The sequence below is a fragment of the Stegastes partitus genome, unplaced genomic scaffold (genome assembly GCF_000690725.1).
Source record: "Stegastes partitus isolate 25-593 unplaced genomic scaffold, Stegastes_partitus-1.0.2 Scaffold332, whole genome shotgun sequence".
Classification (NCBI taxonomy): Eukaryota; Metazoa; Chordata; class Actinopteri; family Pomacentridae; genus Stegastes; species Stegastes partitus.
In genome coordinates this window covers 378592-406513 of record NW_007578063.1, presented here as the reverse complement: position 1 = coordinate 406513, position 27922 = coordinate 378592, and the positions used below count along the sequence as shown (strand labels likewise).

General features: G+C 42.5%; 1 protein-coding gene across 2 annotated transcripts in view; it reads left to right on the top strand.

Moving 5' to 3' along the window:
* glis1b (GLIS family zinc finger 1b) overlaps nt 1-27922 on the top strand; it is a 103650-nt gene that overhangs the window by 48471 nt on the left and 27257 nt on the right. Inside the window, exons 5-8 of one of the 2 annotated variants that reach the window (XM_008283909.1) lie at nt 6646-6807; nt 9812-9910; nt 15165-15306; nt 19133-19319. In XM_008283909.1, the coding sequence (XP_008282131.1) occupies nt 6646-6807; nt 9812-9910; nt 15165-15306; nt 19133-19319 (590 nt within the window). Of the gene's footprint in view, nt 1-6645; nt 6808-9811; nt 9923-15164; nt 15307-19132; nt 19320-27922 lie in introns of both variants that reach the window. The other variant, XM_008283908.1, reaches the window with a different exon arrangement.

Sequence of the window (27922 nt, the reverse complement as noted above, 5' to 3'; positions counted from 1 at the left end):
TCTAAATAAAGCGGAACCATTTAAGAGACATGATATTTCTTAAAGCAGGGCTGGTTTCCTGCTAACGCCGTATGATAACACACAACACATATCCTTTCCCCCTGTCAGTCCGCCTCATCCCTTTGAGAACGTGACCCTGTTTTCCTTTTCCCCCCTCAACCTGGTGAACCAGTAAACCCCAGGCTGCCCGGTTTGAAAGGAAATCACATCTTAGCTCTCTAATCTGATGCAGGGGCTGCGGAGCTGGTTGACATTTGAAAGAAGGCCTCTGAATCACAGCAGGTTAAGTGCTTCCATGAAAGCTCACCGTGTTGTTGTGCAGCCAGGCTGTGCCAGGCCTCCATCACTGCTCCACTTCCTCCTCAATCTTCGGCAAACAGCCTGCGAGAGGAACAAAACAGCTGGACCGCCTCATTATGTGAGCAGCCCCCATTTAGTCATCATAGGAAGGCTTCCTGTTGTGCCATCCACATAGTTTTTAATCTGGCCCCCAAAACTATTCAGGCATGAGTGCAAAATGGCTGTTAAGTACAATTTCTCTAGTCATTTACATGACTACTTCCTCCCACCAATTTATCGGCTGAGCTCTTGCTCCGTTTTCATGTTCATTCGCATCTGGACAACACTCCCAGCCATTTGGTGTGTGTGTGTTGTGTGTGTGTGTGCTCATATCTCGCCATTCATAAATCAAGACTTCCTCAAAACGAGGAGAGAGAAGACGCTTCGAGGAGACGCAAAGCAAGTGTGAGAGGATTAATTCCTGTCGTTGGGAAACAGAAAAAGAAAATCGTTGTCTTTGATTCTAATTAAAGCCCTATTCACAGCAGATGAGGCTGGCTGCTAAAAAAAAAAAAAGGGTCCCGATTCGCAGTGGAAATGATATGTGTAAACTATGTAATGCAAAATGTTTTAGCCAAGCTGTGTTTAATTTTGTATCCTGACGAAGCGCATGAGAAACCTGCCTCTCCTTAGCTGTCTCGTTGAATCATATGGATATAATTTCATCCATTTACGTTTTTCTGCTCTTTGCTGTGGTTGCCACAGGGCATTTGGAAGCAGGCAGATTAAATGCACATGTTCCTCTCATCCGTAGCCGGGCCACTCTGCTGCTCGGCCTCCCCTCCGAACAGATCCCGAAGTGTTGGTGGTTTTCCTCGTTGGTCAGGGGCAGAGAAAGACACCTTGTGATAAACCAACTCATTCCCTCCAAACCCCCCTCTCTCGTTTTTCATAATGTTATACAACCTGCTTTTGAGCTTTGGCACTTTATAACATGTTTTATTTGGCCGATTTTTTCATTTGCACCCGAAACTTTTTTGCCCTCCGTCGTGTCTGTCAGGCTTTAGGGTAATGTAGCCTGGATGTTGTAGGTTTTTCTTTTATTGGGGGGGAGGCCTCTGAACATGAGTAATAGTGGATTTCATGCTAGTTAGCAGGCGAAACAGTTGAATACAATCTCTCCATCATTAGTCGGAGACCTGAGCTACAATTACTGCCCGGGGCCAGAGAGATTAGGGTTGAAGGAGATATCAAAGGCTGCCCTCACATCTGCAGCAGGAGAGAAAATCCTGGAGATTACACTTGGAGAAAAAAAAAAAGGGCTCCTGTAGGTGGCTGCAAGAAACAAGAACCTCTGCTTTACTTCTCATTCTCTCTGCATCCTTCTTCTTCTTCTTCTGCCATTCATTAAGGCTTTTAATCAGATTTCTTTTGCACATGTCAGCAGCCATATTTCCCCCAGCGCCCCTCCATAACGGCCGGTTTGTTCCCGTGGTCCGCAGCTCCTGCAGGTTTGCTAATGAGCCGCCGCATGCGGGGAGCGAGCGGCACACTGCCGCCTTTTAGCCCCGACACTGTTTGGCCTTTTTTCCCTGCCAGTCAGGAGTCATTTCCCATGAAGGCCTCAGGCGCGACGCAACCTCCACTCGTCCGCATGCTGGGCCCATAATCTGTCTGTTGTGATCAGCTGCCCGTCCCGCCTTTCAACCCGCTCTCAGCCCCCTTCAGCCGTGTCAGGACCCCGCTGTCATCCCCAATGTTTACCGAGCTCCTGAGCCCCCCGACTCCAGAGTGAGATGGTGTCAAACAGGGCTTCGTGTGGCGATGGGGCTGGTTTACTGCGAGACGGGGCTTTTCAGAGAGGAAAGCTAAACATGTTTAAAGCAATTAATGTGATTAGCACCGGCTAAAGTGTTTTCATAGCCGATATCAAAGGTAAAATTGATCTCTCCATGCTTGCTTTCTATACAGATTCTATTTTTCCTCGTGGATGAAGCTTCCAAACGTGCATATATTATTTCTAGAGGCTTTTATCGGTCAGTCTAGTGGGAATGAAAACACATAACCTGGGATGTGTAATTGCATTGGGTTGCTTTTTTCCCCTCCTTAACCAAAAATAAAGCCCACATGATCACTGTTTCACATCCTTCAGTACCGGCAGTGCATTTCATTTGAACAGCACCACAAAGTTACAAAATGAACCTGACAGCCACTGAACTCACTGAAAGAAGTCATTTAACCCGGCAGATTGGCCACACTTAAACATCTTACGTCGAGCATAAAATTTTTCATGCAGGCTTTCTGGGTAGCGTCCATGCCTAGAGGTGGCAGTGCCTATTGGCTTCCCAGCAGGCAGGAAAACCTCCGGCCGTCTCCCTGCGAGTCCAGCTCCCCGAGTAATAATACGCTCGACACGATTAACACGGTTTCCTCCACGGACCCCTAACTATAATTTAGCCTCAAATTTGTATTGCGGAAAAGAAAGCAATGAAAGAGTGATTATTCCCTTATGCATAAATACACAGGTTTGGCACGTCAATAACGGCCGTGTTTGTTTTCCGAACTCCAAATGCTCGGCGCCATGTTTCAGCAGTCAGCATGGACTGCGTCTGTCATGACTGCTGTGGCGGTGCGGATGTTCCTCAGATTTTTATTAAACTTTCCCACCGTCGCTGCCGGCCTCGTTTCCATCCAAAACATTTGATTGGCATAAGTCTAGAATAATAAGTTTCCGCTACACAGGATTGTGTGATCTTTTAAAGACATTTTCCTTGGATGAAGGCCAAACGCTGGACAGCATTTGTCCGTGCGTAATGTCGACATTGATGTTTTTCCTCATCTTTCATTTCGGTGCTCCTAACTGCAAGTTTGCATTGCTGCTGCAGGAATTCGGACCTTGTAGACGTGATCACATTGCATGTTTTCTGCATTTCCTATTGGCACTATAGGTAGACGTTTCACCACTAAGCCTTACCTCAGCTTATTATAATATTGAAAATTGAATTGGTCAGATTTTTGGTTCCAGGTAAAATTGATAACATATTTTAAAACATGTGGGTAATTAAAGTAACATCAGTCCAATCAAAGGTGCACAAATGGGCCTTGAAATTAGAAAGTTAAGTGTCAAATGTGACACTCTTGTCGCCAGTGAAATAACAACATTATCTCTGTCATATCATCTGGAAAAGGAGCATTTTACCTAAAAGAAAAACCCACCCATCAATGGTTAAGAGTAATGAATTACACTGGATATATAAGGAACAGAATATAAACAAAAATATAAAAAAACAGTGACAGAACCTCACCAGAAAGCCCTAAAGCAGGCTGAACATTCTGAACAATAACCCAAAGTGACAGCAAAACCCACTCTGGAAATTCACTGAAACCGAGCTGAATCTAAACAGAAATTAGATCGGAAGGGGGAAAAAACAAGAAAAATATCAAACTGTGAGGTCTCTGATTACAAGGTCTCTGCAACCACATAGTAAAAATCGGTAGACAAGGTGTTATATGATCATTTCTAAAGAACAAAACATAGTCAAATCGGCATCCAGACACATGAATCGGTAAATCAGTAACATGTTTTATTACTGCTAAGTGCTTGAATAGTAGCCGTAATTATACAAATAGTCCTTTTTTTGTAATTTAATGAGGTGAAGTTGTTGTATTTGTATTTTGTGAATGTGTGTTGGTGCTTTGGAGAAGTTTAGCTGATCAGAAAAAAAAATGGTTTCGCTGAGAAGCATCTTTATTTTTCTCAGAGTAAGATATCAATGTCAAGTTTAAATGTCAGGCTTAGCTCTCTTTTGGAAGCACTTATAAACCCACATCCTGTGTGTTTGCTCAGCTTCACCATCGCCGTATATTTTTAGTGCAACTTCATACAATTAGAGAGAAAAGCATCCGTGTCATCGCTGCAAAACAAAGCTTTTGTTTCCAAACTCATCGACTCAAAGCTCTTTTAAACCTCACGAGGATCAATGTGTTGTGCGGCCATAATTGGGCAGATTAAGACTCTCTTACTGAGCCGCACAGGCACATGCACAGATCAGCATGGTCACCCAAAACGGCTCTACCATGACAGGCTTAGGTTTCGCCTATATTAAATGGAGCCCGGGTGAATAGAAGGCCTGGCCTGGTGCTGCCTGAGTGAATGAAGAAGACCAGGGATGAGCACTGAGCCTCGATGTAGCTGAAGGCCCATTAGAAGAATGGTGTCTCCTTAGCCGTAACCCGACCTGTTGTCAGCCGGCTTCACTAAAGGTCAGCGGCACAATGGACAGCAGAGACCGCAACATGGCGGCGACAGGTTGTAGATGAAGTTCTGTTTGTAGTGAGATCAGCTCAGGCCTGTGCAGAAATGTGGTACCTTAGAAGGTAGTGTCCAACTTCTACAATAGGATAAGTTAGGATAAGATAAGATTAAGATAAGATAAGATAGGATACAATAGGATAAGATTAAGATAGGATAAGATAAATTAAGGATAAGATAGGATGAGATACGATTAAGAAAGGATAAGATAGGGTCAAATTAAGATATTGCAGGATAAGATTATATAGGATAAGATAAGTTAGCATAAGATAGGAAAAGATAAGATTAAGATAAGATAAGATCGGATGAGATACAATAAAGATAGGATATGATTACGATATTACAAGATAAGATAGGATAAATTCAGATTAGATAGGAATAGGATGAGATAAGATAAGACTAAGTAGGATAAGAAAAGACAGGATTAGATAGGATAAGGCAAACTATAATAACATAGGATAAGAAGATAAAATTAGATAAAATAAGAGTAAAAGACAGGATGAGACAGGATATAATATGATTAGACAGGATAAGATAGGATGATATCAGATTAAGATAGGATATGATTAAGATGTTACAAAATAAGATAGGATAAAATAAGATTGGATAAGATTAAGATAGGATAAGATAAAACAGGATTTGATAGGATTAGACAAACTATAATAACAGGATAAGGTAAAGGATATGATTAACTTGGATTAAGATAAAATAAGATAGGAAAAGACAGGATATAATACGATTAGATAGGATAAAATAGGATAAGATAAACTGTACTGATCCCTCACTGGGGAAATTTACATGATACAGCAGCATTGAAGAAACACAACAAGAAATACAAAAGTACAATAAGGCTGAAAGTTAAGACATAATAAAAACTATGTACACCTTCCACATGTACAGATGTGGCATAATGGATATACACATGGATATGTACAGATGTGGCGTGATGGATAAAGTAGCCACCTGTAAATATAGAACTGTACGTACAGAATAGCAGTGCTACATTTCTGACTTTATTGCCCTCAAAAAGTCATTTAAAAATCAGCGTTAACATGATGTTATTGCACATGAAGAGCTGTAAGAGAAACCGTGTTACAACTTGTTACTAAACTGTTTAAAAACAAGCAAACATTTAAGTTAAATTTTCAGTTTATAGTTTTGATCTGACTTTCATCGCTCGCTGTCAGTGTTTTAAACAAGTGTCTGCACAGAAGTAGATCCTCGACTGTCTCACGGCGATGCATCCACTGTGGGGATTAAGTGAATACATGCAACACTGAACTATGCTTCCCATACTATTGTGCGCACTGTGCACTTTGTGACTCTTTACCCAGCGGTCCCTGCGGGGGGTCCTGACGGGGGGAACCGCCTTCGTCCGCCAATCAGCCGCGTTTTCTGCTCAAGAGCAGCGGCGGACATGCGAGACGCCTCATGAATCATTCACATGTTAACAAATCTGTGGTGTTCATTGGCTGAGTGGTTGGGATCAAATGAGCCAAGCTGGGTCGGATATGAGCTTGTTTACAGTCACTGTCACTTGTCAGTCTAATGCACTATGCGCAGCAGAATACTTATCTCGTGCTATGCATTACAGCCCATTAAGCGCCGCTGTATGGCACACTCCAGTTTCCCCCCCTCCCCGGCGGCGGCGGCGGCCTTGAGGCAGGTGTACCGTCAGACCTGCTTTTTTGAAGTAGATGTGGTTTCAACAAAAGGTCCTTGGATTGGCAGCGTAACTCAAGAGCCATGGAAAAAATGCTCACAACTATGCCACCCGTGTTCTTAAGCATTTTCAATAGCTGCTGAATGTGTTGTGGAGAGTGTGTGTGTGTGTGTGGGAAAGAGTGGGACAACTTATTTCTGAGTCACACATATACAGAACCCACATTGTACCCAAATTTACAGCTTTACACTGATTGATTTCTTTTCTTCTGTGCACGTGGGCGTTCAGTTTATTTCCCCCCCTCCTGTGTGGTCTCGTGCGTACCTGCCCCGGCGTTGGTTGTCTTTGTGCCCATGTGATATTATCGTGTCTTCCCTTTCCTCCTCCACAGTTCGAGGGCTGCAACAAAGCGTTTTCCCGTCTGGAGAACCTGAAGATCCACCTGAGGAGCCACACAGGAGAAAAGCCCTACCTGTGCCAGCACCCCGGCTGCCAGAAAGCTTTCAGCAACTCCAGCGATCGAGCCAAGCACCAGCGCACTCACCTGGACACGGTCAGAGTCCCTGCTCTCTCACCTCCCGATGTTTCACCAGAGTGGATTAATGTTTTAAAAAGTCCTGGGCCAACAGTTAAAGCAGTCCTGGGTGGTCGGAAGGGGTTGCCGCATAAAATTATGACCTATAAATGTTTACATGTGTCAGATAAAGGCTGCATTTACTTTCTATTAAATCCATTTAGGGTTCTACTTTATGCAAAAATGCAAAAATGTAGTTGCAGAGAAGCGAGCAGTGATGTATGTGTGATGTATGCTCATGCCGTACCCCTCCTTTGCTTTTACAGCATTAAAAAAAACTGCGTCGCCATCCAAGCCTCGATGGGTATTTCCACATCTTGACAGTGTTAGACTTTAATTTGCTGTCAGTCAGCGAGCCGTGCGGCGTTCTCGCTCTCTCTGCTCGAGCAGTGACACGCCACAGATCATTAAACGATCAGTGCCATTAGACCAAGTCGCAGTTTGCGCCCGTAACGGACTTGGATCGGAGCTGAGGCTCAGACAGAGCTTCGCCTGTTTTCCCCCCGACCTGTGCAACGGGAAGGAAAGGTTGAGTCAGCCATCGCTGCCACTCGTCATGTCTCAGTAACTCCACCAATTTACCACCCACTTTATCACCATCCGCACGCCAACACAGCCAGGGAGTAAATAAGTTGTTTGGCTCAAATTATGCACTTAAGTAAGTCGGGGTTATTTGTTTTCTCTGCTGTTGGAGGGAACTTTCCACTTTTCTCCACTTGATTTAAATATAATTTACACTTCTTTTTTTTTTTTTATCACACTGCTGCAACCTAAACTCATTCTGATGATGCTAATAGAAACACAAAATTAATGAAAAATATGCACTTTCTCAGTTAAAACCAACCAGCACAGAAATACTGAGTAGGCCTTACATGAGGTAAAATATATATTTCATGCAGTTGTAAAGCAGGTGTTTATACGACTCCAAATTCAGAGTTTACAGTTTTTTGCTGCTGCCATAGAGTCTTTTTACAGTCAAGTTAAAGAGGGATGAAGTCTGCATTTCTGCAGAAAGATTGTTATGATTAGCAAGTTAGCCTGTTTAGACAGTTAGCATTTGCCAGATTTACCATTCTGCCCTCACATCCCTCCGTCCTGAACATGCACAAGCTTGAACGTGCACAGAAATAATATTGTGCAGATCAATTGGAGCCACTCTGTGTACAAAAACTGGATTTTTTTTTTTTTGCAGCACAGAACGGCCGGCTAGCAGACCACGAAGAGATATTGGCTGAAACTGAAAGCGTATTGGATTAGAATCACTTATTTTATTGCAAATTTGTCTCGGGGGAGTTTTACAATCTGAAAAACATTTGACCCTCATTTCACAGAAAGAAAAAGCCCAACAAAAGGAAAAGATTAGGAAACAGGAGGCGTTTCTATTCTAGGATGGACAGACAGGTGACATATATAACCTTCATTTGTTTTATTTTATAACAAAAGTGCAGATTTTTCCTCCTCTAAAGCTAATTTGTGAACCTTAGAATACTGTATTAGAATAGAATAGAATGCTTTATTGTCATCAAGCATGGTGCATGACGACATTTAAGATAGCTGCCATATTAAGGTGCATTGAAAATATAAACATAATAGACATAGTAATAAAAACAATATACAGAGAAATAAACCAGTGTAATATTTACAACCAAGATCAGTTACAGAAGACCCCATATTGCACATAGACAGGTATTGCACAGATGAGAGAATGATAAATAGTTAAATAAATATATAAATAAATATACAGTGTGGACATTGAGGTAGCAGTCTGTGTGGATGGAGCAGCGATGTATGTGTTTATGCTGCGTTCAGGAGCCTGATGGCCCGTGGATAGAAACTGTTCTTTAGTCTGTTTGTCCAGCCTTTGTGTGATCTGAATAATATTAGAGGGTCTCTCCTTATTTAACACTGTGGAAAGAGGTCCCCCTTATTTTCCATTAACTGGTCAGAAAGGTGGATTTAGACTTTACGAGCACAGAGAGAATAAATGCCGAGCGCAAAGAGAGCTTAAGTGGCTGAAATTCTCTTTCATTCACTACCTTGTTTAAAAAAAAAAGAAAGATTAACTGAAAACCAATTTCATTTCAGCAGTATTTTTATAATATTTATATTACCAGAATACTTTCCCCTGTGTTCGTGCGCTGGCCAGCCACCAGTACGTTTGCTGCATGCGATAGTAAATCATTCAGAATTTTCAGCTACGTAGAAATGTGAATGCGGACTTGTGTTATTCTATCAGTAATGGATTTTCTTCCACCACCCACTCTTTCCACAGTAGGCCAAATGATACAGCTAATCTGGGACCCCGATGCTTATGGCTTCACATTAACACCCCGCTAAGGCCTTCGCGGTGCCTGCCCAGCCGCCTGCCCTGCCAGAAACACTTTGGGGGAAAATCGTTCTCAAGCTTTAATGATATTTCGCCTACACAGAAGTTGATTTTTTTTTTTTTTTTTACTCGGGGGAGTTCTGTGCTGTGTTGGGTACGTTGCTTGGCAAAATAAATATGGCGGATATGAGTGGGACTGTTTGCGTCTTGGAATAACAATGGCTTATTTAGAGAGACGGTGGAGGTATGGAGCCAGAGCTAATAAAGACGTATATCGCCTTACCGGTGAGAGGGGATATAAAAAAAAAAAGTGGGATACTGTAAATGCAGCTGTAGTGAAACACAATATACAGCAATTAGCTTTAAATCCTGAACAATAAATAAATTGTGTCTTACATGAAGATATTTTGTTATTAAAATATTTCTTTTCATCCTTTTTCTGCCCTTCTTCCCTTTTTCTTCAAATTAAGTCTTTCTCAGCTGAAAGGTAGGACTTTAACTTTGCCTTTGCTTCAACAAGTTTCACATCTTCAGTGTCGCTTCTTTTTGCACTTTCTCCATTCGCTGTTCTGCTTCTTCCTTGGTAAAGTGTATTTGTTGCTCTGTAAATTGAATTTAAATGCATTTTATTCTATAATACGTCCTCTCTCGCCACAGAAACCGTACGCATGTCAGATCTCCGGCTGCACCAAACGCTACACGGATCCCAGCTCCCTTCGTAAACATGTCAAGATCCACTCGGCCAAAGAGCAACAGGTGCGTAGGAAGGTAAGATGCTTTGTGCTGGAGTGGAAACAAACTTTACATCAACCAGCGATGTGGGAAGAAAAGGCAAAGGGGCAAAAAGAGTCAAAAACTATTTGTATTTGCAGTTCTTTTTGTCTTTTGAGCATTGAGTTAAAGCAAAAATTGAGCTTGAAGTCTGCAATACTGTTAAAGGTTATCTGTCATGGTCCATTTGTCATTCTAAAAACTCTACACACAACAACAACAAAAATAGAACAACAGTTTGCTTTTGTTTTGAGTTATGGCAACTTCTAATGAAATGATGCTCTACCAACGAACTAAATTGAGTTAAAGAAAATTAGCTTTTCCTCTTTAATTATAGATATTTTAAATTATCAGTCTTAAGATAAGAAAAGGGAAGGGGACTTGAGATTAAGTTATCAAGTTAACTTCATTAAGTTAACTCAACTTGAATTTAGCTTGAATTCAAGTTTAAATTTCACATGATATTAAATTGATGCAATTACCAGCATTATTGTCACAATCCAACCCATCAAAGTAATGTTTACACCTTTAAAGGTTTCTATCAGTTAGTAAATTGAATTGTTTTATCCTGCAGCCATGCATTTAATTAAGTTGCAGGAATAGATTCCTTGAATTATTTTTTGAAGTGAAGAAAATGTAAGTTACGAAGTCATTTTCATTAAGTTACCTCAACTTGAATTTAGCTTTAAACCACCAACACAGACATTTGAGTTTAAATTACACGCAATATTAAACTGATGCAACATTATAATGTCAACGGGACCCATTAAGACAATGTTTGCGATTCAGACAGGTTTATCTAATCCAAGTGATGATCCCTTAAATCCTGTTTACAGTTGGCATATGTTCAGCACATATGGGCGGTTTTGTTCCTGTGTAGGCTACATCCCAACTGTATAACCAGCTTGAATGCTGCTGTTTATCTTTCTTCCTGCTCAGCCTCCAGTGTAAACCTTCTTCAAGTCAATACAGCAGAGCTACAAGTTGTACAAACAGACCACTTCATATAATCTCTCCTGCTCCGATGCGCATTATCCGCAAATCCATTTAGTCGGTTTAATTGAGGGGTTTTGAGGCTGGGGTCTGGGGGGAAGGGGGATGGAGGGGCATCTCTGAGAATCGTTTCCCCCAACAATAGATCAGGTTCGACCACATTTCATCGTGCTCGTGGTCAAAAGCTCATTCTTTCCCCTGACTGGAAGCGAGTAAATAACAGAGAGAAAGGGCTCATTGTTGTGGAAAGGGCTGGATAGTGGCAGGGCTGGATGATGTGTTCCTTTGCTTAGCGCCGTAAAGGGAAACACATGTGTGCTTGTAGCATTGTTAATAAGCTGTAGTGCGGAATACCCCAGTGGCCAGATGTTATGGACAAATGTCAAACAAACGCTCTTACTCCACTCTTGGAGTCGGCCCAGAAAAAGGAAAGAAAAAAGAAACTGTTAGGAGTGTCGCTGTGGAGAAAACAGAGCACCAATTACATGTGATGAATGCTTCTCTGGGCACTCATGATGATCCCCAGGAGGACACACACACACACACACACATCCACTGATATACAGTATCTAAGTGTGAAATCAAAATGCGGATGATGCCAGCTGTAAAAATTTTAAGAAAAAAAAAAAAGAGAGCACGTTGAAAAGCTTAATGACTTGTGATTCCAGGAGCCAGATAGGCTGAAGGTCCTGAAAGATGGAAGTCAGAGATAAAATCATCTGTCCGCTTGGCTCGTTGCGGTGGATGAACTCCGTGGGAATAATCAGAGGGCAGAGAGTCGATGTGTTGATACGAGCGGGGAATTTTTTCCGCCCACAGTTCGGCCACAAAATCAAAAATGTGGAGTTGATTTTTATGGAATAACCGAGGTTGGATTTGTGCATCGATGGACAGACAGAAAATCTGACTGATTTCAAAACGCTGGAATGATGACGGGGCGGAAAAAAAAGAAAAAAGCTCGATGGATGACTTTGTCCTTGTCGCCTGTAAATAGAGCTCTGTGTTGTAAAAATACACTTGACTCACTGGTTCATATGACTCACAGCAACGCTGCCAGGTTTTGGGGCCTTTTGGCATCATAAAGTTATCACTTCTTGCTATTAAACACTCCACAGAGAAATATGGATTAGTCAGTATAGTTCACATCACAGCATGATGACAAAAACTTATATTGAATGCAAATGATCCGTTCACATTCGGCCAAGTTATAACAGGTGTTTATTGGAGATATACATAATACTAAATCAACCCTCTGAAGCCCATAAAGGTTTGAAGCACATGTTATCTTTTTTTAAAGAAAAAAAACAGAATGACACCATTTATCAGAGCCAGAAACCGTAAAAGCAGAAAGAATCGTCGGATTTTCAACTTGACAGTCATTAAAGTGCTCATCTGTGATGCATCTTTTGGTCAGTAAACAACCAAATCCCTTCTTAAAATGATGATATTTCATCCCATCCACTTTGTTCTACACGTCTCGTTAAAAAAATTACCAACAATGAACCATTTGTTCTAACCAGAATCTGTAAAAAAAAAAAAGAATCTGCTCTCCTCAGCACAGTCATGAAGACATTAGTGACTCAACTGTGAGCAACAGTCATGTGGCAAGAATTCAGGGATTTTTCAGCTCGCTGCAGGCCGTGTTTACACAGAACAGATAGAAGACAAGTATGGAAACAAATAAAAAGTGTAAGTAGTAAAATATCTCTTGTATGTAGAGCCAATATTTAGTTTCCAGTATCATTAACATCTGTGGGAAGCTGCAAAAATGCTGTACATGCTGATTCCATTTTTTTTGTCTTTAATATTTGTAGAATACATAATCAAAAAAATTCAACTTTCATACATTTTTAAAAATGACTTTTGGCATTATAACTTTGTCATACTACTCTCTCTCCTTCTATCCGTGGTTGTGTTGGTTCCATAGAGGTGCAGGACTTTATACTGGAGTGACAAATGAACCCACAGTGAGTGAAAATGTGAGCATAAATGCACAGAAACTTCTTGGGATTCAGAGGGTTACAACTGGAAACGTGTGATCCAAGCATTAATTAACTAAACATACAGGTTTAACAGTAAAGTAGCTAGTTGACCTCCCTGTCAACGCTATGGTTGTGTTGCTAATATATAGCAGTGGACACATTTAGATTGAAGGGTAAAGGATGTAACAGAATACGCCCTAACACTGGATCAAAATAGTTTTAAATTAGATCTCAAATGATGAAATGTTTTCCCCCATAAACTAATCAAATAATGTCAGTTATGTAAGTGTTCGTCATACTGAAGGAACATATCAGTCAACAGGCCCCCTCCAAGCTTTTTTTTTAACTCGTTAACATGCCCATATGCTATTTTTACAAGCTGGTAGACTCATCATGAGCAGTCTGGTGAGCATTTCCAATCTGAAAAACACAGATTCAAACAGACAGAGTTTAAAACGTAATAAATCTAAGAAACCAGTCAGTCTGGATCATTATATTCAAAATAGGTTTCCAATTCCAGCTTGTATGGCTTAATTAGTGCAATATTACAACTTAGAAGTTTGAAAATGTTTGTGCAGAGTTGTAGGTGAGCTGGTGTGCTCGAGCCGCAGCACGTAGCAGCCATAGACTGTATAAAAGATGGACGTAGCTACCGTGACGTCACTCGTTGGTATCTGCACTGAGAAAATGAAGCCAGGGTTTTGTTACTTCCTGGTTGACATCTTGGATTTTTGGAGCCAGTGACGGAGGGGGGCGGAGCCATAGGAGCAGTGATTGGTCAGATGGATTGAGAGGCGGGCCCTCTCTGCCCGCCCACATTTACCGCCTTCTGCTCGCTTCGTCTGTATGGTTGCTGCCGACTGTCAATCAAGCCAGCCACGCCCCTTCCCCCGCAAAATGTTGATGATTTTTAAAAGATTCAGTGTTGCTTTATCTTCAGATTGGCCACCTGATCTCTGGATTTGACTATAAAAACTAATAAGAAACAAATCCTGAGCTGTAGGAATGCAGTATTTCATGATCTGTGATCACTTCTTTTCCAATTCCAGTCTATGGGAGCCAGGGCTTTTTGGAGCCAGCAGCTAGCGGACGTAGTGATATTGCAGGTTTTTGACACTTCCGGGTTGGCTTCATTTTTCAGGGCCGGTTGCTGCGTCCATCTTTTATACAGTCTATGGTGGCGGCAGGTCTCTAGAGCTTACATCTGAGCAATTGTAAGGCAGGAAGAGGCTATTTCCACGGAACTTGTTAATGTGTCATTTTTATTGTGGGAGTTGAGTTTTTATGAGTCTAATCAGTGATTAAGGAGGGACTTCAATAGTTTGTGGATAACAGTTGAGCAGAAGAAACAACTATATTAGGCTTCATGTTATGAGGTTAGAAGCATCATGTCGTGGTTGGTTTCAGTCTTGGGTTTGTGTGATTAGTTGACAAGAAGAAACCAAACCTATCCTTTCACTTTTAGGGGAAAAAACAACTGAGCTGTACATGGCAGATTCCAGTAAGACCTTTGGTAGTTTCCCACTTTCTCCAGTCTTAGCTCATGGTTACATTACACACTGTTGGTTTAAAGTTACTTTTCTTTCCGCCTACATCAGATAATAAGCGATTGCACCGTCACATTCCCTGTGCTGATTTTTTCAGGGTCTTTGAAGCGAAGCCTCCTGAGCGAAGGAGCGACGTGGTTGTTAGTACAGTCCCGGTGTGTACCTCAGCAACTGTAATGTTTTATTACACAGAAATCCGCTGATGTATACAACAGAGGTCAGCTGTTGCACTGATCCATAAGGCAGATGGCCCATTTCGCCAAGTGACACAAGTTTCCTTCGGTTTTAAGTTTCTCCTTCGTGGCGTGTGATCGAGTATCCAGCTGAAATGTGTCTTCAGTTGCCCCCATTACTGCTGGCAGCGGGAGAAACAGAAGCAAATCTCAGATTGGCTCTGAGTTGGTACCGTGATCAGTTACCCATTACGTGTAAAGCCAATGCATGACTCAACAAGAAGCATGTGGTCTTTCTTCTGGTTCCCCTTGACTGACAATTTATTATTATTTGCTGAATTACTGTTTCAAGTTAACTTTACTATCGTATTATCGCAAAAATGAGAAAACACAAAAACACATCCCACAAAGGGCCCAACCCACAAACAGACAAAACTGAAGCTCTGTTCTTTGGTTGTGAAATCTTGCAGGAGTTTTCTCTCTACATAGCTGTGTTTGTCGTAAATATTTGATGTATATTCTGATCTCTGTGTGTTCCCGGCAGATTCGGCCCTGCCCTCACCTGGAGCAGGACGTCCTGAGCGACTGCATGTCCATGCAGCACCTCCAGAGCTCGGCGTCCTCGCAGCACCTCTACAACGGCAAAGATGGACGTTCTCCAGCGCTGGGCCAAGACATCTTCACAGGTGCACACAAGATGCTGGCCCTGTCATCCAACACCGTGACAGTGCAACTTCTTCCCCTAATGAAGGCATTAAGTAATCGAATCCTTATGCGAACACAAGAACTCGGGGTTTCTACTTACAAATTTCGCAAAACACGCTCGAATGGAAGTTAAATAGAGCGTAGATTCAACAAAAACGTGTATTTTGCTAAGTAATAGGGCTTAATTAATTGAACCCAACATCCAGGAGGAGCAGAAACATCCTCCGCGGTTGAAGTGCGAGTACAAAAAGACTGGCCGCGTCTCAGAATATCGATGGCCAGGGAGTATTTATTCCAAAACAGACGAACAGGCCAGCAAGCGAGGTCTGACCGCCAGAAATCCCAACACCTGGCAAAGCAATCACACAGTCATTGGTGGTAATCAACAGCCATGTCAACATTCCTGCAGATGTATTGTGGTAATTCTGCGCTCTCGGGCAGCAAAAATCATACTCACAGCGCCTTTTTTTTATTTTTTTTGGTCAAATACAAACAACACAGGCAGCATAATTCATCTTTAATTTCTGTTTTTATATCAGCGTTTTAGCTGTTCAGGGTTGTTTATGAAGGAAGTGCTACAACATCGCACTTTTTGTTTGGTTTTTGCGTTTCATAACCGTGTCGGGTCAAACCTGTCTCCTTGTCATGCAAACGACTGCAAAAGCCATTAGCCGCAGCCGCAAACGGAAAATTTTATTCACCGCGTGTGGCCTTTAAACTTCCAAAAATTCTTCTAATTGATGAATTCGACCGTCGCCGAGAAGTCAACGCCGCTTTGGATTGGGAGCAGGAGAGAGATAAATGGATTATAACAATCCTGAAGACAAGAGAGAGAGAGAGAGAGATGCCCCGCAGCTTCCTCCACGTTTATGGACACATCTGTTTTCTGCCTCTAATCTGTTCTCGCTCCCTGTTTGCCGTCTGTTATTGTTGCTGGAACTCGGAGCGACTGTGAACGCTCAACTCCAAATCTTACCCTTTTTCTAAAAAAACCCGTCTGTCTCTCTCTGTTTCCGAGTGGATGCTGCCTGCTTCTCTTGTTTTAAATGGTTTAAAAAAAGCCCCCCCGAGGAACTCTCTCTGGTGAGCAAGAGCAGTCAGGGATACGGTGTAATTCAAGGCAAAAGATGTCGCAGGTTGGCAGATCAGGACCTCTATTTACATGAGTTTTCACTTTGTTCCGGGGCCAATGGGATGCATGGAAGAAGCAAAGTGGGCAGCCGTCCCATCATTAACACTTGTGGAGCAGAAAATGAGTCATGCTTCCAGTCAGAGCTCGACTTGTTTTCCTGTTCGCTGGCTAAGTGTGCTCGTATTCACATGTCTGAAGCGAAGACTTACGAGAAACCCCCTCTCTGTTTTATAGAGCGTAATTAGAGTGTTCTCTGATTAACCAGAGGAAGAACTCATCATAGTTTTAGTGCAGTTGTTTGCATGCTCCTGCTGCTATGCTGAGTGGCTGGTATATCTCCATCTCCTCCTCACACAGAGATTTCTCAACCAGAAGCTTTGCACAGTCAATCCGCAACATAGTTCGAGCACCGTCAGATCCTCCGCGAGCAAAACTTGGTGATGAAATTGAGGCAATCAGGGCCATTATTTGTCGACTGTTTTTTGCCGGTGTGGTAGCAGATGTTGGGGCTAAAGGGGAAAACATTTAAGGTCCGTGATTGATGATTTGGGGGTAATGAATCAAGCTTGTAACCATTTCAGAGCGCTGTCAGATCAGGCCTCGGCATGCTTCCACTTGAGAACAGCTGGGCCCTTCGGAAAACTGCAAAACCAGGAGCACCAATCTTTTTCCCTTCCTTTCATCTCCTGCTGTCTTCTGCTCTCGTCGCCGGTTAACTGGCCCAGACAGTCGGTGCGGCGCTCTCCTCTCCTCTCCTCTCCTCTCCTTCCCTCTTCGGTGGATGCTGGGAAAGAAATCAGCCGATAAACGAAGCAGAAGAGTAAATTTACAGCGCTAGGGGACGAGTCGTTTTCCCGAAAAGACTCCGTGTCGCTCCCTCCAGAGATACGTGTTGATGGAATTAAACTCGCTGGAAAGTTGTCATGTTTGAAAGAATATGGAGCAACACACTGCAGGTGACCAGCATAAGGAAGAACAATCAAGGGGTATAAGAAGGGAAGAGGTTTTTTTTATTACTGAAATTCAGTTTTACAATTCATATAATTCCAACTTAATCCCAGCTTTTTGCTCCCACAAAACCTTAAAGGGACAACATAACACAAGCAATTAAAAAAATCACATATTAAAGCTGCACTAATTTGACTTGCAGATTGACAAACAAACAAATCAAACACTAGTCTTCCGCAGTGGCAATTTCCAGATGTTTTTGCCCACTACCAGATACTACATTAGTTCCATTAATTAGTTTTTAAAAGAAAGCTAACAGACCGATGATGCTCAGCAGGGAAGCAACAGCACTTTCCTTTAACTATCTTAAAAAAACATTTTATTACAATAATAATGTTTATTTTTATTATAATGATATAATAATACGTACTGATTAAATGTTAAAAACTACATGACTGAGCTTTAAAATAGCCGGTATGCTCTACTAACCTCCCACCGACTACCAGCTGACTCTAACCCTGCACAGAAATCCATTAAAACACTAAATGTCACACACATTCGTACACAAAATTATAACATTACACTCTGCACATAAAAAGGAGATGAAGTCCTGCATTCCTGTATCATTTTCAAACAGGCTATGCACCTGCCAGATCCAACATTTCCACCTGTGTTCGTCCTGCAGGTCGCTCCACAGTATATCTGCACATCCTCACTAATTTATGCACTTTGTCTTTTTTTTTTATGGTGGTAACAATCAGAGAACCCACAGGGATCGTTCAGAGAAAGTTTTCTGAACATTCCCTGAAGGTTACAATTTTTTGAAACGTGAGGGAGCCATCAGGGAACGTTCAGAGAAAGTTCCATGAATGTGCTGTGAATGTGCAGCTCAATGTGGACTGCAGGACAGTAACCCTCAGTAACATTAATGGAACCTTTAGAGGACATCCCCAAAAGGTTACCGTTTGCTGGGGACAGAAGCAATGCAGCAGAATTGTAGAGAGAAAAGTAATTCTCTAGACACACACGCAAAAACATTTACAGCATTCCTATGATTTATCTTTTTAAAATGAGGAAATGAACACCTTTCAGTTTGAAACTACAGATCAGATGGACCAATCAAAATCAAGCTGTCCCCTTGGGCTTTGGGAACTATGGACATTGCATTTTCTCAGAATTAATAACAAAAAAATTTTTAAAAAATAGGGACAAATATTAGTTGCAGTCCCTGGTTTGCATGGCATCCTGAATCAGTTTTTAATAATAGTTTGCAGCTTGAAACAGTAGTAGAAGTTGGCAACATGCAGACGGCATGAGTATAAAATAATGAAATGTAAATCAAATGTCATATAAAAATGATCAAAAAGTTAAAGATATATTGGACTAGAGTTAGCCAGCAAATAAATAAAAAAAATCACCATATTCCTCCCTTTAAATGCCCTACTGTTCAAACACATGCAACATTTTAGTTTATTATTGCGTAATAAGAAGAAAAAAATAACTGAAAGGACAAATGGGGCCAATCCCCGTGGCAGCGCAAACAATGTACCCTAAATTACAACCAGCACAAACAGAACATTTGATTTCACAAAACGCTCTGATTGGATGAAGGTTGTCAAAACAAAAAATCCCGTTGCCACGAAATGACTTTTAATTGGCTCAAAGGAAAGTTAAACCCTTGAGCGTATTTGGCACATTTTACTGAATTCGCTTTGTTTGTCTTTCAGGCCTGTACGCCGGCTCCAGCACCCCTCATCACAGCGCCCCGGTGGAGCTCCTCTCCCCGACCCCCAACCCCGCCGCCGCCGCCTCCGCCGCCGACCTGCCCTCCTCCCGGCAGCACCGGCTGGATCGGGACCTCGGCAGCCCCCATCACCTGTCGCCGCTGGCTGCCATGGACGGAGCGAGAGACGGGTGAGTCCTCGGTGGAAAACAAACCGGAGATCAGTCAGATGTTGGGGATGCGTCATGCTCTGATGGTCCGGGTCACCGAGAAGGGTGGGAGAATTAGAAATGTGTCAGCAGGGTGGGACATGTAAACATAAATCAGTGGAAAATCCTACAAGGGAGCATGCGAGGCTTCGTCACGGTCCTGTCACCCCCCCAGCAGGCACTAAAACCAGATATATGAAATTTAGAGCTAATTTTAAGGTCCTGTGTATGTTCATGTGTATCCTCAGAAATACACAAAGGTCAGTGACCCGTAGTGAACTCTCCCCCTCCGTTAAACCTTTCACCCGCTGCTCCCATTGTTTTTTCACCCACTTATCATCCCGGAGGCCGAACCCTCTTAGATCATATTTAGCCTCGTGTGTCCCGCTGACAAACCCATTTGGCTTCTCTCACTGAAAACAAAAATCAAACTTCTCAACCCGTAAGACGTCCCTCACGGGAAGAGAAGGCAACGCTGGTCACCACGCGGTCATCGTGACACATCTCGACTCCGGGGCGGACGTGATTCACGCTTTGATGACAGTAAACTATCAACGCGGTGGGATAGTATCATCTTTGACAGATTCCGTGTGGAAACAGAAGGTGTTTCATAGAGCATCGTGTACCTCAAACACAAATAGAAACCATCAACAATGATGATGCATCTTTAAGGTAATTATGAAAATAGCAACATCTGGAGATGCTTTTGAAGAAACAAACAATAAAACTAAAGACAATTCAGTATTTTTTTTGGTATTCGTGCCACATCTTTTGCACTGATTAACTGCAACATCTTCCCAAAGTTGCCTGGTAGAGGTGTAACCGCCTTGCTCAAGGACACTCCAGCTCTTTTCATGTATCTGTTGCTCCCTTATGTACGTATGTGCGCGTGTGAGGCGCAGCATGTTTCTGATTAAAGCCGATGATTTCCCCGGAGAGCCTGCGGAGCTACAGAGTGTCGTCAGGAGGCACACTTTGTACTGAGCGATGTGTCTAAAAAGAACCGGGGAGGTAGAGAAGGAAAAACAGTCTTTTTTACAGTTTAATAACATTGAGAAAGAGTGGATGGAATCAAGCATCATAAACTCAGAAGTGATTGTGTTGCATAAACATGCTTTCTTTGGGTGTCTGTGTGTGCACTTGAGTTTATACAACACATGAGGTTTGATGTCTTTCTTACTGTGTGTCTCTGTGTGTGGGTTTACATTTAGTAGCAGTGCAGGAAACGAACATGATTGCGTGTGATTGGGGAGGGGAGGGGAGGTGTGTGAGCTACAGCAGACATCCAGCACAAACAGTGCGGCCTAACGGCGAAACCGTCTGGATGTAAACGTCCGGAGCAGCGCTTTGGGTCGGGCCTGGAAGCATCTGGAAGGCCGTGTGTTGTTTCAAGCCTTGAAAGCAGAGAGGGAGAGCGCCGTCCAAATTACCTTGCGGTTTCTCTGTGCTTCTTTGCTCGACAGCACGCACAATTAGCGGCGCGAGGACGGGCATGGAAAGTGAAAAGGGACCTTAGTAGGGGGAGTTTCACATCCAGGGTGACATATTGGATGTGAGGTTTGTTCCTTTATGTGCTTGATGAGGAACAGCTGATCATTCAGAGTGTGTGTGTGTGTGTGTGTGTGTGTGTGTGTGTGTGGTGCGAACCCCTTCCCTTTTTTTTTTCTTTACATATGTAACCTAAGTGCCCAAATAAGTCATCTCCCTTGTTCATGTATATCTTTCCTTCCCCACCTTCAAGCTCCTACTGATGCGATGACAACGCTGCATTAAAATTGCAGCAATTTCCAAATTTACAGATTTCATCGAATCAAGATGTTTGCCCCCGAAAGCACTCACGAGTGCACCTACACACTGTCTTATCTGTTCATCGCGCGCTGTATAGACGGAGGAGTCAGAGAGCGGGCTGTGGCGAGGGCCCGCCACTAGCCGAGCATGAAACGTCGACTTGCATTTGCCCGAAGATGGAGCATTTGATTTACATGTTTAAAGCCTTGAGTATACAGGCCGCTGCCAAAGTCAATATCAGCGCCGCACTTGTTTTTCCCAAACGGTTTAGCAGGACATTAAACATTTTGACAAAATTATCAAACTAACCTGCCTCTAGTGTGGCAGCCTCTGACCTCATGGCTAAATGTGTTTACTCTGGCTCAAATGGGCCATTTAGACTCCTTTTACTTTGCAAATACCAGTGTCATTTTTCTGAAGCTAATATTAAGATATGCCAGTTAAAATACATTTGGCGATCGCCGTGGCACGAGGCCTCTCTCATAGAGGCGGCTGTTTCGACCATGGCGGCCCGCGCTCTCGGAGAGATGGGTGGTAAATGTTGTCATTCACTGCTTCGGCCATGTGTGGTTATATAATTGCAGAGGAGGGGATGGATGGGAGGGAGGCCGCTGCCCTTTTACCTGCGTATTGATATTAGAGCCCCTCTGCAAATATTAGTCTGAGGTGGTTTGATACCTCGGCAGTGATTGACGCGGGCTAATTGAATTAGAGTGGCGGCACAGAGCTACATTAAGAGTTCCTGCTCTGAAGGGGGACGTTCACGGCTCGTAACTCTACACTGTCTGTCTTCCAGCCATTATCATTCCCCAATCATGCAGGAAAAAAATGAGTGTCAATCTCGTAAAACCCAAACAAAGGCATTTTTGAGGCGTTCGCTCATGGCAGCATGTGGCCAGTCGCTCATTTCGTGGCGCTCGGTTAATAACGCGCAGCCTTCAATTAAGCGCCAAACTCGAAGAAAAGATGATTTACTGTCGGAATCCCTCCAAAGAGGACACTGATTAAAGATGGATCCTTTTTGTTTTGGGGGCAGCTATCTTTCTAGGACTAACTGAGGGCTTTCAGGGCCTCAAAAATATCACACCGGGGGCCTGCAGGGCTGGCTTAGCTTTAGCTTAGCTTTAGCCAGGATGCTGCAGTCTGTCTCTCAAGCAGTGTTTTAGTCTGCTAACCAGAACCAGAAGCGTTCCCACCGATCCGCGCCAGAGGAGCCCCCCATCATCCATCAGAGGGGCTTACTGGTCGGCTGCAACAAGGGGGGAGGCAGGGGGGGCGGAGGACGAGGTCTGATCCCTGCTCCCTGGTGGGACAGTTTGCTGCAGGTGAAGGAAGATGAACGAGCAGCAGAGCAGCGCTGTTCATGAATCTTCGAGGTTTCTTTCCATCCCATCGTGCCTCCGTACAGGCGGTCGAGACTTCGCGGGCAGATCCATATTAATAAGACGAGCTGTAATGTGTTCGACGTCTGTGCGCACACGCCCGAAGAGGCGTTCTGTCCGACCTTGTGTGACCTCAGGGCAGCTTCCAACAGTTCAGGCCGTTTAGTCACAAATCTCAATTCCAGGAAGGCCGGTTTTAATATAGAAGGGTAGTTTATGGCTCCACCTGGAAACAAGGGGCATAACTCCCATTTCGCGGTGTAACGGTGCGCTATAAAGCCTTATATCTCTGTCCACTAAAACTCAAATATTTTAAGCAATCAAGAAAAAATAGAGAGCAATTCTTCGGAGTGCTTTTGCTTCAGTGTGTCCGTCCACACAGCAGAAGCAACCAAATGTAGTTTTGAACTGTTGCTTCTCCCGACCTGCACCATCTGACTTCTATCTGTTTCCCAGAGTGATGATGAAGTCATGCTTGCTGTTAAGGAGCACGCATGACTTCATCATCACATTTGCAAAAGGAGCTTAAACATCAGTGGGCCAAGTGGATCGAAGTTAAAGGACACTGTGTTGACAAATTATGCAAGAACAATCTTTCTCCTGAGTCGTCTTCTGGTGAGGCTTTTTTGAAGTCGCAAAAAATTAATCAAACCGCTCGAGCTGGTGTTCGTCAGAGTTCGCAACAATGGAGGCGTCACAAACCATAAGGAAAGAAGGAGACGTCCACAACATCACCTACAAGTTCTAGTAATGTTTGAAAAGACGAAAACATTTTTAATCTGATGTTCAAAGAATGTTTGAAGGATATTTATCATTTCAAATAATGTTACCACGAGGTTGAAAGTGAACTAAGACAGAACGTTTTAACATTCAGAGGATGTTTGGAGGATGTTGTCAGATTATGTTACATGATAACAAAACTTCTCAAACCAACATTCGGTAAAATGTTTTCAAGATGTTCTCGAGGCTTCAAGAAGACGAAATGTGTTTTTTGTTTTTGATGTATTAACAAAGGTGGAACTTTCTGCCTGCGATATTCTGAGGGTGTTTTGGGGACGTTGCTGTTGAGGAAGCTCTTTTAGAAAGAAAATGCAACTTTCAGAACATTTTTAGAGCGTCTTTTGAGAACTTTAGCTCGTGTTTAAGAAGAACAATCTGGGGAATTAAAGGAAACTTCCCGCTGAAAACATCACTAGAACTTTGCAGAACTTTCTCAGAAGTTTTTGATCTCTTATTGTCTTGTTGAAAATCTCTCGCTGTAACTAACTTTTTTGCAAAAATGGTCAAAGTTTACAAAGTTCAGCAGCACAGAGGAGAATTTTCCACATCTCTTTCACTGACAGCTTCACCTTCATGTTCCCTCCACCTTCAGGGATCATCAGGTCAGTGGTCAAATAGCTCTCTCATTACAAGACTGTGTGAACTGCCTGGAAAAAGCAGAGGATGGTCAGTGAAGATGAATTTCAGGGGGGGAGAGATTAATGCGGCATATGAAAGATTCCCCTCATACCTCGAGCTTGAGTAGGTAGCGGGCTGGAGAGCAGCGTGAGCAGGGCCGGAGGCAGCTGGCAATGATTAGCTTATGATTCACTTTAGCTGCACATAGAGGCAGCTTGTAAAAATATGAACAGTATAACTGTTTCCTGAGTTTGTGCTGACAGCAGCTCCTGGGGGAATGCTGCTCTCTGCAGGAACACATGGCCACGCACTGGGCCCGTGCCAACACATGGATTAGCCGGGCTCGCTAACAGCTAGCCTCTCCCGGGCTGGACTCACACAAGGTGGCACACAAGCATCCTCGGTTCTGTGGCGATAGACAGTGAAATCAGGTGCAGAGTGTATACAGTGTGCACTTTAACTGGATACCCAAGTGATTTCAGAATGGCAGGTAGAAGGCACTCAGAGAAATGCTTCCAATTCTGCAACCGCGCATTTCTTCCAAAGTCAACAGAACCTCGATTTGAACTTGATAGATTTGTTAATTCTGTGAACTTTGGCATTTGGAAAGTCCCTTTCTGAGTTTTGCAAAACCTGAAGTAGCAACACCTCATTACAAAAAATAAAAAGTTATTTAAAGTGCTGCATTCAAGATGCTACTGAAGACATTAGATCAAAAATGTATTTAAAGAACCATCAGTTATGGTATTTATCAGGCGACTGTTATTAAATTATGATGTGTTACCATGTAAACAGCATTTTAACTGATTGGTCGCTTGAGGTGGAGATAATCCTGTTCACTTTAATCTACAAAAATAGATGCCGTTTCATAAACTCATCATGCTTTGTCTGTAATCTGCAATGTAATAGTGGTAAAACAAGTGCAGTATTTTCCCATAAAATGAGGTGGAGCTTCATGTTTGAAATCAGGTGCAGGATACGTACTGTATGCACTTTACCAAAATGATTTCAGAATGGCAAATAGAAGGGACTCAGAGAAACACTTTAAAGCCTCCAAACATGCATTTCTCCCAAAGTCAACAGCCTTCAGCTTTACCTCGTATTGATTGACTAATTCTGCAAAGTCTGGCATTTGGAAAGTCCCTTCTCTTTGTTGCTGTCAAAGTGAAGAAGTTTTGATAACATTTACAAAAAATGATCAACTATAGACCAATAACACATAGTCCTTATCATGTTATTCCAAGTCCTGCATCTAGATCACCACTATGATGAAGGTATTCATTGTCCTGCAGTCATACATGTGGAGTATTTGCATTAAAATGTAGGAAAATGATTAAAAATTACAGGATTTATCAAGCTACTGAATCTGTTTATTAGAATAGAAATACTTTATTGATCCCCATCACAAGCAGAAAGAGTAAAGTTATCACCCCCACAATTTAAAGAAAGAAAGAAAGAAAACAGAAAAATACACTAAGATACAAAAATGCACAATAAAGTGTAAAATATACAATGAATGAAAAATGTACTGAAATACGAAAATGCACCATAAAATGTGAAATGTTGACAATCAAAATATACATTGAGTGATGAAATTAAAGTAAACAATTATGATGTGTTACCATGGAAACATTGCTTTTTAATGCATTAGCTGCTAGAGGAGGAGATTATTGTGACCACTTTAATTTGTAAAACAAGATCAGATTTTAGAAATTTAGAATGCTTTGTATGTAAAATCTTCATCTGCAGTGTAATAGTGATTAAAGAACAGCAATATTTCCTCCTAAGCCAAGGCGGAGGTTTCATATTTGCTGGTTTGAGGCCTGTTTGTTCACCAGATTAAATCTAATCTTGCATTTACGAGCCAGACAAAAGACATACAGGAATGACATACATGACTTCTCCTACAGAACTGATAGACAATCCCACAAAGTATGTTTTCTATTCTGTCATGCGATGATCTCCGTTGATAAGGGCAGAAACGCCGGGCGCCTGAAGCTGTGCCCTGCGGCTAAACTAAAACACAAAATAAATCCAGCATTGGCGAGAGGGCCTTCCAGATTCTTGCGCTTTCCTTCGACATCGTTTACCATCTTCCCCTCGTCGGTAACCGGCTGCCAAATGCCCCGCGCCGAGCCGCTGCCAGCTACTGAGTGCTGGGTGGGACGTCGCTCATGCATAGAGCAGTAGGTCATATGGCAGGCTCCAGCCAGGCCAGCAAACGAGCAGTCATCTGAGGGCTCGGCCACCTCCAGCAGCACTCTGTCATCACGTTCGTATAGCTCTTAGTGCAAACCATATGCCTCGGCACCACAGCAGCTCACAGTAACACAGCAGCAGTTCATGTGTTGGCATTCCTGATATGCAGTCATAAGTAGCTGCTGAATATTTCGCCGAGGTGATTGGCCAGCTCGCTTTTTTTTTTTTTTTTTTTAAAGGCAAGTCTGTTGCCCATCAGTCTGGATTTGGACCAGCTTGCCGTTTCATTAAGTTAATGTCAAGTGTACAACATTAAGTCGTTAAATCGCTCATTTTGAGTTGTGTGTAAACTTTTAACATCCAAGACAAGTGGTTCTTACTGGTCCTGGGTACGTTTATTGCCATTATGTGATGAAGGAACTCATTTAATACACTTTTTTTTTTCCTCTTGTGTTTATTTAGCTGCCTTTAGTACAGGAATAATTATTTGCTTTGTGCCAAATTAGATGAGAAGATTGATCAGCTGAAGCCAGTTTGCTTATTTTAGCATTAAAAATGGAAATGGGCAAGCGGTTAGTGAGGGTAAAATCTGCCTTCCAGCAACTCTAAGCATCAATAATTAACAAGTTGTATCTCATTTGGTGTGGGTTTTAGTTGTAGTATGTTTGTATTGATTAAATAAATGAGTAACAGTGTGGAAATTAATCTACTTTAAGGCTTATTTTGTTACCTTTTGACCGAGCAAGGCTAGATATCCTAAAAAAAAAAGTAAAAACCACATGTTCCAAAGTATCCAAACAGTCTTTTATGGTGACAACATTCAGTTCATACTTGTGCCGTGTTATAAATATAAAAGAAATCTGACCGAGGGGCAGCTACGTTAGACTTTTAAGTGACTCAGACACTTATTCAGGGCTCGATGCTCTCCCTGTGCCTGCGTGGGTTTTGTGTGTGTACTCTGGCTTCCTGACACAGTCCAAACACATGCATGGCAGGTTAATTTGTGAGTCTAAACTGGCCGTAGGTGTGAGCGTGCATGGTTGTCTGTCTGCGTTAGCCCCGTGATGGACTGGTGGCTTGTCCAGCTTCCACCCTGCCTGGGAGAGGCTCCGTCACTCACACGACCCTCTGCAGGATAAAGCCGGTATAGCTGATGGACTGACGGGGACTTATTTAGACCTGAGACCAACAAATTAGCTTGTGCATGCACTGAAACGCATGATTTGCACTCGACGGCACAGCAAAATTAAATAATAATCATCTTGACAGCAGCAAACGTTATGCAGAGCTTCATCTTTTATGATGCTCAGAGCTTCTGCACAAACTCTCTCTGTTTTGCAGCATAAACTAGTTTAACTGACACTGAATTAAAATTACCTGGTTGGATTGTAAAATGTCATCATTTGCTTTAATTTCTTTGATCTCACGGTTGCGGTTTTCCCAGCACACAGTCTGGCTCTTAGAAGCTGAGAGTAAAGGAAGTTTGGTTCATTTTAATTCTAGCCAAGGCTGGCACAGTGTTGGCAGGTTTAAGATCACATCCTTAATGTGATTTGTTGCTGTTGTACTCTAAAAAAAGTGAAATGTTGGACCAACGTGAATGAATTGCTTCACCTGGAAACATGCAATTTGGGTAAGTTTACCCAAATTAAGTTAGCAAGTAATATTAACACCACTGTTTTAGGTTGGATCTACCAAAATCATTAGATTTTTTCAGCTTAAATATTCACTTCAAACCAACATGAAATGTAAGCTGTGATTTTTGTCATTATGGTCTGAGCACTCCAGTGCAAGGACCCTATTGAAACCCTTGTGATT